General features: G+C 36.6%; 1 protein-coding gene across 1 annotated transcript in view; it reads right to left on the bottom strand.

The window, feature by feature from the left end:
* wdr17 (WD repeat domain 17) overlaps positions 1 to 12,782 on the bottom strand; it is a 65,153-nt gene that overhangs the window by 18,603 nt on the left and 33,768 nt on the right. Inside the window, exons 15-22 of the mRNA XM_038288202.1 lie at positions 12,642 to 12,728; positions 12,381 to 12,530; positions 12,175 to 12,305; positions 5,592 to 5,717; positions 3,555 to 3,710; positions 3,410 to 3,474; positions 3,193 to 3,325; positions 3,030 to 3,118 (exon numbers count right to left, since the gene is read on the bottom strand). Of these exons, the coding sequence (XP_038144130.1) occupies positions 3,030 to 3,118; positions 3,193 to 3,325; positions 3,410 to 3,474; positions 3,555 to 3,710; positions 5,592 to 5,717; positions 12,175 to 12,305; positions 12,381 to 12,530; positions 12,642 to 12,728 (937 nt within the window). The remainder of the gene's footprint in view (positions 1 to 3,029; positions 3,119 to 3,192; positions 3,326 to 3,409; positions 3,475 to 3,554; positions 3,711 to 5,591; positions 5,718 to 12,174; positions 12,306 to 12,380; positions 12,531 to 12,641; positions 12,729 to 12,782) is intronic.

Raw genomic sequence — 12,782 nt, 5'->3', positions numbered from 1 at the left:
TTAGGGTCAGGGTCAGGGTTAGGGTTAATTGTATGTTAAATTCTATGTTATTTAATGTTGCATAAGATGCGCATGCGCAAGGATATCTTGTCTCGAGGCAAGACGTAAAAATACGACGAAATGCAAGGAAAAAAACGTCAAAAACGTACGAAATTACTGTGCATAACTTTTCGTACGTTTCATACGAACTGATAATGAGAATACACTGATCCGCGTGCAGGCTACCATTCATTTATTCTGTCCGCTGAACTGCTGCTAGTTTTCCTCACATGCCTGGAAGATGTCTAGTGCTGCTACCACAGATGATCTCGCTCTCCAAATGGAATTGAACGATTCAGATTAGCTAGAACGAATAGAAGGGGTAAAGCGTATCCGCCTGTGGCCCTGGCTGCCTGTCACAACTCCAGTCCGGCGCGCGGATGACGTCATACACGCTCCACTTTAAAAAAATATATATATAACCGCGGATGTCTGGGGGACAGTGATTCGCCTACATGTTATGAATGCTGGCGTACCATAAAGAATAAATTATGAACAGTTTAGTTTGTGCCTTCAATTCCTTGCCCATAGGAAGACGTTACTTAGATATAACAAAACCGAATATCTTCAGAACAGCTCCAAATGACACAAAACTAATATGGGTGAGTAGAACATGATGTAATAACATAAAATCAAGGGCCCAATGTAAAAAAAAAACGGTGTTCACCTTTAAAGAACTAAAAAAATTCTGTTAGATTCCTTTTATGAAGGGCTGCTATGATTTTATTTATTATTTATGTATGTTAGATGGTACTGTATGCTGGTGAAGATTCTCAGTCATCCAGAGTCATTAAACAGAGCGGGTGGACTCAGATTTCAGCTTTCACCTAAAAATAAGCGATTGAGTTGATACCTTCCTGCTATCGTCACAAACCCCACACCATTTCAGGGGAACAGAACACTTTGCCTATTCAGCCAGGCCAACAATTCCCTTTAACGACCCCCCTTTTAGAGACATAGGGCCGGATCTATCAAAAGTTTGCGTGTATAAAAACGTGAGCTATTTCACTGCGCACGCTAAAAAATGTACAAACTGATCTATCAACAGCGTGCTAAAAGGATTTGGTCTTTAAAACGTGCCAAATAGCGCCTCTTATCCATTTAGTACTTTTTCTGCAATGAATATGCAATATGGGGCGTTTACACGCAAAAGTGCGTCTTGTGGGAGGAGAACATGTAAATATATTAATTTAGCACTTGCAAAGTGATTTATCAAACCTGAAAGCAATTTTGCTAACGGTATCTGACTCTATATTTAACACGTTTCAAAAGAAGGTGCAAATGGTCTGTATGCGTAATTGCGCACACATGGCAGCGGTTATTGTCGCAGGAAGGAGACATCGAAATGAAGCAAGGAGACGCAGAGAAGGCATTTTTTCACTCCGTGTGAATATTTTTGGAATTAACGAGGAAACGATCATCAAAACATATCGTTTATCCTGCATTGCCGTTTTGGAGCTGTTGGGGGAACTCCGAATGGATTTTAAGCCAGCCACAAGGAGGACCCACGCAATACCAGATATCACAAAACTCCTTGCAACGTTGGATCTCCCAATCTAGTTTTTCAGAAGTGCTGTCTGACGTTCTAAATGCCATGTCGCCCTGACGCCCTAACGGAGAAACCAGACCTCTCCCCTGCGCCTGTGGAGCAACATGCCAATGCTGCAGGGATGCGTACGCGCAGTAATCTCATCCACAGTCACTTGTGAGCCATTTGTTTTGTGCATTTTTCTACAGGCCGATACAAAACACCAGTTTTTTTTTTTTTTTTTTTTTACTGCAGTGAAGTAGAAATTCAGCCACATACCACCTTAGGTAATAAAGGTTGCCAAAGTTTTTTCTTTATATATATATATATAGATATAGATATATATCTATATATATATTTTTTTTTGTTGGGGGTCACTGTAAGATTTAAATTTCTTAATGCACTAGTTTGTACAAACTACAAACTACTTTGCCGCAAACCACAAAACGCGCAAAAACATCATTTAAATAGGGCGTCTCCAACAGTTTTGCACCTGCCACCAGTTACGCAATCACTCTTGTTCAATCACCCGCAAACCATGGTTCAGCCCCTTGCGCAAAATTCCAGTTTGCGAGCGCAAATTACTGCACGCAAAATTGGATCGTGATAAATCCGGCCCATAGACAGGTTTCGGGTATTGCAGGCTAACATAGAAACAAAACAACCCCCAACCCAAAGGGGCGGACCCGTTCTTCAGGTTCAATTTGCATGTTTTCTAAGCCAAAACAATACTCCACTCTATTAAGCCTTGATCTCAACGCCATTTCTGACATTTTGAATTGAAAAAGCTTCCTGGATGGAAACCAAATATCTTCATACTTAGAAACAAAGTCCAGTGGATTGTTTTTTTTTACTTTTTTTGGAATTTATAGGATGTTATAGGAGCACTTTGTGAAGCTTGTCTGAGAAAGCTGCTAAATAAATAAATAAACCTTACTTACAGTTCATCCCTTGAATTAATGTGTTATTATGCCTAAATTAGCCATATATCAGAGAACTTACTTGACATAAACCAAAGTAATCAATTTTTATTAGTATCTGCTTATTTCCAAGGGATCCTTAGAAATAAGCAGACACAAAAACTGTGTATGAAGAACCTCAAGTCCAAAGATAAACCTTTAAAGACCTCCAGTAAGTGTAGAGAACCATGGGCCGGGATCAGTTTAGCAGACTATAAAGACTGGATCATAGGAGGGAGAAGGATCAGGACTTGAAGATGCAGCTGTTTGTCTTTAATCTAATACCAATCCTATTAAAGAAGGTCCTCATAAATGCAGTTTTCCAGTTAGTTTTTTTTCATTTAACACTTTTTAAAACCGTTTCGTTGGCGTTCAGCTGGAACTTCCTGGGAAAATGTTTTTCCCACCGATTGTTTTTTTGTTTCTGACCTGCTTCTGTTTTTTTCAGAAACTTTCTAGAAACAAATTAAACAAAGAAGGAAACTGCAGACCGACGTTTTTACCTTTGGTACTGCTGTCTGTTGTCCACGTCGTTGGCTGTGTGGTTAATGGAGGAAGTCGGCGGTGGACGGATGTTCCCTTCGCACGCACCCTGAAATCAGTCGATAGTTAGAGCTGTTATATAGACGCCTGTATAGCCAAAGCGCCTGGTTTACCCCCTGTTACCTGTGCGATCAGTAAGGCTTCCAGCAGCTGCCCTCTGCTGGTGAAGAAGCTCACGAGTTTTTTAATGTCCCCGGTGGCGACGCAGTACGGGATGGCGTCGTCGTTATCCTCGGCCATCAGCTGATCGGCTCGTCTGCAACACCACAAATCTTTCCCGTCATTCCTCGTTGGACCCAAATGGACTGAATGAGAAACTGTGGCTCTGGTGAAAGTTTACCTCTGCATGAGTTTCTTCCAGTACTTCATGGAGACTCCGGGTGCCACAGATAAGGCTTTCTCCCACTGAAACAGACGGCAGCAGCTGTGAAGCACATCTGAACCACAATAACCGATGGTCTAGTATACTGGGATCTGAGCCTCACCTCTCCCAGTTCCACCATCAGCTCACAGTATCTCTGGATCTGGCCCAGTCTCAGATGGATCTGCGCTGCTTCTTTCAGACGCTCCTCTTTACTGGGAGCTCCGATGCCTCCTCCAAACTTGGACATCTTAACAATCGTCAGCTCCTGAGCTTCAGACTGAAGCAACCAAAAAGTTTCATTATTACACTTTTCTGTACTGAAAAAAAAACAACCCTACCGACTGTCAGGATTTAAAAAACAAAATTTTAACTGCTTTAATATCACTGCTTTGACTTCACTAAGTTTTTTTAGTTTGTTTTTTCTCCCTGTAAGGCAAGGCAATTTTATTTGTGTAGCACAATTCAGTTTATAGACAATTTTAAGTGTTTTACATGGATTAGATAATAAAATAGAAGAAAAAAAAAACAAAAAAAATTGTAAAAAAAAAAAAACTTGGACCACAAAAAAGCAGGGATTTATGCTGAATTTTTTAAAGCATGAAAGCAGAGCATTGTTTTAAAGTCTTAAGTACTTATATTTTTACTAAATAAATCGCTGCAGCAACAAGATACATAAAATAAAAAATAAATAATGTCAAATCAAACCAGCCAGCTTATTTATCTAATAAATTGAAATAAACATAAATTGTTTATCATGTTTATATTAAGTAATTTTTAATTACTATAAGATCTTTTGGTAAACAATTTCAAATTCAAGTTTGTAGATAATTTTCTTATTTAAAGCAATAAAATTATCCGATCTGTCAACATCTGTATGTCTATATTATTTTAGGGGCATTATTTCTCTTCATGGTTTTTGGTTTATCCTTCATTTTGGCAACAATTTAATGCATATGTATGTTATTTTGTTTCTCTTTCTTTGATTTCTGTTGCCCTTTGGTTTTATTTGCCTTCATATTTTTGGCTTTTTTAAATATTGTAACTATTTTGTATTTTTTTTTTCAATGTTTTATTTCTGATTGCATATTTTTTTGTTAGTTTTTTTGCTATTTATATTTACTAAAGGTGTTCTTTGCTTGTAATAATAATGGAACAAAATTTATTCCATACATATAGTAAATGCTTTTTCCAAAATGTGAAACTTTTACACTGGACAAAGAAAGTCAAATTTAAAGGTAAAATAAACTTTTTTTGTTTTATTGTGAAGTTAGTCTTAATTTCAAATTTCAAGAGACATTTAAAAAGTCTTATAAAACCTTAAATTTAATTTGTATTAAGCTATGGAAACCCTAGATAATGATATACTTTTAAATAAAAAAAAAACCCTCAATTAACTCTCCATTAACTTATAATAAGTGTATGAAATCTAATTATCTTATTTTAAGGGTAAAAACACTCCCTGCATCAGCAGATACATTTTTTAACGTGCTTAAATTAAGGGAAAATACACTTATCTTTAAAAAAAACTTGTACTATTTTAAGATTAGTTTTGTGTTTAATGTTTGTTTCGCTGCTCAGGAGTGAAATTTGTTCCATTTGTGCTTCTAGCAAAAAAAACATTTTATAAATAGAAAATTAAAAAAAAATATTCAGAAATGAATGTATTTTAAGATTTTTTACTTTTTTACTTTTCTTTTTTTATATGATCCATAAACTTTAATTTGAAAACAATTAGATTTTTACAATTTTTTTTTCTGAAAATAGAAATAAAAAAATAATTAAAAAAAGAAATCTGTAAAAAAAAAAAAATGTTTTAAAGAATTAAAGGCTGAAGCCAATAGTAATTATTTTGACATCAATTTAATGGATCCCTTATATGTGCTGCTAAACAATGAGAACAAATTTTACCACCCTTTCTAATCGGCCTCAATTTAAACCAAAAAATAAACATTTAGTAAATCAAGCTAAACCTTTATAAATTGCAAATGGAGGGAGCGGCAATGCATGATCTTCACGTGATCCAATCCAATTGGCCAATGCCAATACAAGGAATATCAGCTGGCTCATGTATCAATCTACCTTTAACGTGATTGGTTGTCCGTCTGAGTGGGGGTGGAGCTTACAGTCTGCGCTGAGGACAGACTACCTGAGGACTCACCGTTTTAAACTTGACCAGGTGTTTCATGTGCATCACTCCTTTACTGTAGCTGGCAGGAAGCAGCGAGTCGTCCTGACCGTTTATAACGAAGACCAGGTCCCACAGGTTACCGCTGCCCCCTGGAGGCTGAAGGGAACACTACAAATGTTCAAAACATCTAGAAAATTCAGCCAGAAGCTGAAGGGACAGGAAAGAAATTTAATAAATCCCATAGTTTTGACTGCTTTGAATAATTCATAGTTTTTTATCTTGTGCTGACCAGGTTCAGGCATGATGCCAGAGGCTTTCTCCCCCCTCACACATAAGGTTTATGCAGGGACCGTTAATAAATATACAACTTTTAAGAAACTACTAGTACTAACTACTACTGGCTGTTAATTTTAATACAACAAAGTATGTAGCAAATATTTATTATGGTCTCCAAAAGGTTATTATGGCCTCCAAAGGGTGGGTTCGCGCCACCGTGAGGCGTGACCCACTGACACTAAACTAATATCAAATTATTGAACTAGACTTGACAAATTATGCAGACTCACTTTTATCCAACTATAATGCATTTTCATTTTTTAATGAACTTGATTTATTTTTTATTTCTGCAAAATAAACAATGATTACAGAAAGTGCAATACAGCAGAACAAATAGGAGCCCACTGCAAAAAAATCTAAATCTAGATAAGTCATTTTTTCTTAAAATAAGTGCATTTGTTCCTGAATTGAGGAGGTAAAAGAGACATTTTGCCAACGGAACAAGACAATTCACACTTAAAATAAGAAAACACAATTGCAATGACTTATTTCAAGTGCATATTATCTAATTATCTTATTTTAAGAGTAAAATTACTCATTCCATTGGCAAACTATCTCATTTACCTGCTCAAATTAACGGTGAATACACTTAAGACATTTTTTCTTATTTCTAGATCGTTTTTGCAGTGAATTGTCTTTCTACCTTAAAATCAATATTTAACATTAACTTTATGTCACTCAGCTACCACAGTATACATGTCAGATTAAATAAAACTAGTTAAACTTCAGTGATAGCATCAAAGTGCTACTTAATTGTATCTCTTATACTATATCCGTTGGTTTTGCTTTTCTTTTAACATCTTTCTTTGCAGGTGATGAAGCAGACTGAAGATGTTTTATCATCGTCTCCCTTTTATCTCCTCTTTCTTTTATCTTTTCTCCTTTTTCCTGTTTTTTCTTCCTGTTCTACTTATATTTCAGTGTCCATATAATCTGTAATACTCCCTGCATGAATTATAATAAAGCTAATCATATGCATAAAACAAGCGGAACACTATGGAGATAGCTGTACTGCTCCACTTGTGAAAGCAAAATCTGTTGGGCTCTTTTTGGCATCAAGACAATTATTCTTATTGCCACATCGCCAGACAGGACAGTGAAAAAAAAGAAAACTTTTTATAACTGGGTAGCAAGACAAAGTTATTCCTCTTTAGTTTTACTAGGAGCCTGTCCAGAATGTTCCGGGTGACGTTGCAAAAACAGAAAATCCAACCCTAATTCTGTCTCAAAGATCAGATGTGATGAACCTGCTTTAACCAGACGAACAGGCCGCTGCCTCACAAATGTCATTTTGTGTGGATAACTTAGAGCAAAACTTTGCTTTTTTCTTAAGTAGGAGGAGCTTCTATCTGTTGCATACCTGTTTTCACTCATGGCTGTGCGAAGACTTTCCCTGTTACTCGTCTGGAGAACTTAAACTACGGCTCTACGGCAATTCATTTTAACATTAAATAGCTGGACTCTATATTCATTACTTATCTCTGCAGCATTATTTGCTCATTTAAAACTCTTATTCAATATGTCTGTAAAAAAAGATTCTGAGCATTCAAAGCTCAGTTACCAATTATCGTAATTTTGTTTTAGATAGTCAAAACATTTTTTTTTTAAAAGTCCGAACATATTCAGAATTCAAATTTCTGAAAGAACTTTAAAATGAAATTATTTCATACTGTTAAATAAATAATACATGTTTTTAATTAAGAGTAATTTCCATTTGAATAGGTATAGATAATGATACATTGATAATTCCTTGCTGACCAGACTTTTCCTTTAATATAAAAATATAGTATAGTATCTAGATATATTATAGCATAAAGTATAGTATAAGTTTTGATATCTAAAAACAAACAAACTAACTTAAAAACGTAACGTAAACGTACTAAATTCTGGTAATTCTCAATAAAAACTGAACGATAAAGTGTTAATTGGCTTGCCATACCCTCTTTCTCTCACATATAATTAATTTTCCTTTTTTTCATGTGATCAAACATCTAGTTTTAATTGTCTTTGCTAACATTTAACTAAAAATAATGAAAAACATTTTTTAGAGGTTTTTTGATGATAGACTTTAAAATTAGGTTTAAGATTGAGCAGTGATGGGACTAACCTGTTATATTTGCTAATTATTTCTCAAGAAAAGTAACTGAGTTAGTAACTCAGTTAGTTTCTAGCCAAAGTAAGTATGCAGTTACTTTTATGATCTAACATATCAAAACATTTGGAAAACTTTCTTGTTTTTGTAACGTTTAAATGGGTTCAAATATGGAATATGAGGTGTTTTTTTAATTAATAAATTATTAATTAAAAGGATTACATATCTGGAAGCATTGTTGCAATATCATCATGTGATTATGTTTTTTGTTTACAAAACAGAATAATAATAGTTTTAAAACTTTAGATTTTTCCATGTTACCTTTAACTGGCTATGAAATAGCTTTGAACCCGAAAAATTATGCTTTCCAAGCGGTTTAACAAAAATGAAATATACTCTGTAACAGATCACGTTCACATCACTAGAGTTGCCTCTTTAGCATCGCTTCGCTCCTGAACGTGCCTCTACAGAGGGAAAATATCTTCAGGTTTCAGCCACCACTCAGACTGGAAGCGGGAAACCAAGCAGATCCACATCAGTTTGGACTAAAATCCCTTCAGGTATTTTTTTTTTTTTTTTAGTTTCAACAATTTAAACAGTGAGTTTTTCAGTTTTCTCTGAGATTCATCATCTTTAAAACGACAGTGTGTGCAGGGGCTGAAGTTACAGCAAAACACCAGAAGAGGGAGACAGAGAGCTCTGTAGTCCTGAGGAGGTGAGCTCTTTATCTCATTATGCACTGATCCAGAATCAGGTCACTCCGGCAGCACTGTTTAAAGCCTTCAGCAGGAATTTTCAATGAAGTTCTCCAGCAGATTAGCTCTAATTTAGCTTCAGGCTATTTCAAAGAAGATCAGGAAAGCATAGGGTTTAGAATGCAAAGACCACAAAAGGTCAGAAATAAGGAGAACTTGTTAATTGCACCAGTTTTTTTCCCAAAAGAGTCTATCTGCAGACCTGCACTGTCAGGTTGTTGCAGACTTGGACTGTGAGGTGTCCTGCACTGTCAGAACCGGAAGTTTATTCATAGCTTTTCAAAGTAAAAGCAAAATAAAATAAAAGCTAGTTAATCCAAAATATTTTACGTTCCCCTGTTTATTTCCTGGGTCTACATAATTAAAATATCTTTGTCTTTTCATGTGTTTAATGATTTATATATATAAACAGTTCAACTAGGTAAGGTTAAGATACGCAAAAAAATTGTCTAAATTAACTAAGGTCCTTTATAAAGACATCTCTCATGTGTGTTTGCAAGTATTACATTACATATTCTTTATTATTTCAGCATTTTGTGGTATGTTTCTGCTATGTTCTTAACTTTTCTATTGGAGGGAGTGATTTCCAATTTTTTGTGTTCTCACGGTGAATTACTGAATAACTAGATCAAGGTTTATACAGGAATGACTACCTCTAATTTAATGTTTTTTATTGTTCTTAGAAATACTTTTAATGCCATCAACAAGTACCCATCAACAGGCTGCAGCCATGTCCCTAAGTCCTCTTTTTCCAGCCACTTTTGTTGAATTTTGCATTTTCCCATTCTTTAGCTTTTCTCCAACTCGAGCTTCTTTTCTGAACATACTGCTTTAAATTCGAGCAATTCCGCTCAAATATTTCGCAATATAAAATATCTGACGAAATTGTTTTTATAAAGAGTTTTTAAGTAAAGCTCACATTTAATGATTTTTTTTTTTTTAGATTGTTTTAAATGGCACTAGTGGACTTGTTTTTTCAATAGTAGTCTGATAGGAAAAGGGGTATGAGAGAGGGGGGGGGGCATGCAGCAAAGGACCACAGGCCGGATTAGAACCCGGCTTGGCCGCGTCAAGGACTAAGGCCTCCATGCATGGGTCGCGTGCACTAACTATTGCGACACCTGTACGCCCACATTTAATACGTTTTAATGCCAATTAAAGTCTTAATTTAGATAAATAACAATTTAATGACTTAATGATTTTTAATGACCCGCGGAAACCCTTTAGACACATGGAAAAAATAGCCAATAACTCTTGGTTTTTTTCTCCGACACTGGAGAACTTTCTACTGTCTATTTATTTTCCTTGAATTGTTTTTATTGTTGAAACAGCAGATTTTACAGCATGATGTGAAGCACTTAACTTTTGACGAAGTGCCATCACAACTGACACATACGTCTGTAAGAGACACATAATGTAATGAGTAAAAGAAAGTCAGCCAAAAATTATGATAAAAGATGGTTTTCTTGGTCTTTAAATGGGGAAAAGTAGGGAAAAGGCACATTTATGCTCTGTTCGAAAACCTAGGACGCATCCTTAGAAGGCCAGATTCGAAGGCCGATTACGTCATAGCGCGGCGCCGAGGTCTGGTCGGATTCCAAGAGTCCTCGTTATGCGGCCTTAAAATGCGGCCTTCTTTTTCCCCGATTTGAAGGACGGGTCCCGATGTATCCTTGGTTTACCCAGGATTCATTGCGAGACCAAGCAAGCCGTGATCAGAGGAAAGGTTACTTGGCGCCGAACAGTGGTGAAAATTGGAATTTCAGTGTAATATAATACGAGTCAGTGAATAGTTCCGTCTGAAATGAATGAAAATAGTTGTTTTAATGGTTATAGAGTCAGATATGTGGCGGTAATGTTTGGTTTATCTAAAGGTTTTTATCTGTTACTGTGTAAATGGGTTTGGCTGTAATTTAAGGACAGATTCTAATATATCTGCAGGGTGGGGACTATAAATCTGATAGGATTTTTATCTTTTTATTGCTGTTTTGCACAATATGCTTAACTACGTATTTTTTGTTGTTGAATATTAGAGATTTTGCAGATATATTTTTTATACATACATTGTTTAGATTTACTTATATCTTTCTACCCCTTTTATAGAATAGAATAGAAAATCCCTTTATTGTCCCACAATGGGCAAATTTAAAGCAGCAGAAAGATTATTGAAAATGGTTACACAAATGTGGACCTTAGAAAAATGTATAAGAATAACATAATAGGGAAGAGTTAAAATATAAAAAATAAAATACTGTGTTTTAACAATATAAAACTGGAGAATAAATAACCAATATGCAGCTATGGACATTTTTACAGGAATGGATATTTGAAAATAGCAGCAACATCAGAGATGTGCAGAATGACAGCAGCATGTTATTTAACTGAAAGGTTTCTATCATTACATTTGATTTTATTTGTTCCTGCTCCCGGTGGTTGGAACCTTTATTCCACTCTGGATTTTTGTGAGTGTAGTCTTTGTTCACTGTATAATAAAAAAGAAATAAATAAACAGTTTTGAAAACTTCGGTTTTCATTCTTTTCCTGCTTTTTGTGTCCAGTTTCGCAGTTGCTAAGCAACAGAGCATTAAAGTAAAACCCGCCGAAGGGTAGACCTGTTTGAATTCACAGCCAAAACTCTTCCGGTCTCCTTATTTTCAAGGACTTCGAAGGATCCAGTCTAGGTAGACCGCGTCCTTGGAGGATGCAGCCCAGGATTTCGAACAGAGCCTTAGTGTGCACTCACTGTGCAGAAAAAATATATCTTCTTCTTCTAATAAAATCAGGCAGCACTGAGGTTACGTGCCATGCACTATTCCTGCAGGCTTCAAATAAAACGTCCGGAATAAACTTCCGGTCCTGACAGTGCAGGAGACCCCATTGTACAGGTCTGAAATGAAGGGTCCTGACAGTGCAGGTCTCCAGCCAGACAATTTTCATTTTGATAGCAAAAATGTTTACAAATCTAATGAAAACTAAACCGACTCCAGCTGATTAAATCAGAGTAAACTAAGCTAAGAGAGTCACATCAAAGTAATGAAAAAGGAGAAGTCAGAGTGAAATAAGGGATATTTAAGAAAACAGTTGACCCAGAGTGTCTGAAAGTCGCCCAAGATTAAAATGTATCATAATTTTTAGCAATATTTTACACCTAAAGGTTAAAAAGCTGCAGGATTTTTGGACAAAGCAGCCCTTTTTTTTCTCAGTTTCTCTTATATACTGAATAAATTCTTGTAGATTTAGTCTCTCTGAATTATTCAAAAGGAAACTACAGACATGCTGTCATTTCGTAAATAATTAGAGCTTAAGCAGTAAAGAATTTACTACCCTGACCTAATTTATCAATTCCTGTTTTTGTTTTTTATTCAATATTTAATTATCCCTTTTCTCCAAGTTAATAATCAGCACTGAGGAGGACGACAGGTTCACTCACAGAGAAGCACTCAGAAAACCAGCGCAGCTTCCTGGCCCTGGCGTTCCCGCTCAGTTTATCCAGCTCCTGCTTGATGTCTCTGGACACCTTCCCACAGAGTAGCGGAGGCGAGCCGGGGACCATCGCCTTGTCTGCGGAGACAGACGGCCCACCGGGTCAAATCGGCCTCTGGGACCCAGCTCAGCAGATTCGAGGTCAGCTCTCACCTGTGTTTCCGATTATCTTCTCCCACGGCTGCTCAGTCAGGATGTTCAGCAGCAGAGGAGAGATGAGGGGCGTGAGGGACCACAGCCTGACCGTGCTGTCCCTGCTGCAGCTGGCCATGGTGAAGGGACGGCTCTGGTGGCACGTCAAACCTTCTCACACACAGACACACATGAAGGGCTTAGAGAGCCTGATGAAGAATGAGAGCTGGTGGAGACGAAGCTCGGCGAGCTAACAGACAGGAGAAAACACAGCTGTCTCACCATAGACATCGGCTCCGTGGTCGTAGACCGTATCGAGACACGTCCCGTCTCTGGTGTCCCACACTCTGATGGTGTAATCCCAGGAACCTGCAAAATATTTCAAAATTCAACAAGAGGTCTGACACGAAGGAAGGAAGGAAG

The sequence above is a fragment of the Cyprinodon tularosa genome, unplaced genomic scaffold (genome assembly GCF_016077235.1).
Source record: "Cyprinodon tularosa strain WSP-4 unplaced genomic scaffold, ASM1607723v1 ctg25, whole genome shotgun sequence".
NCBI lineage: Eukaryota > Metazoa > Chordata > Actinopteri > Cyprinodontiformes > Cyprinodontidae > Cyprinodon > Cyprinodon tularosa.
Note: the sequence above shows the minus strand (reverse complement) of the source record. Positions and strands in the feature narration are given on the sequence as shown.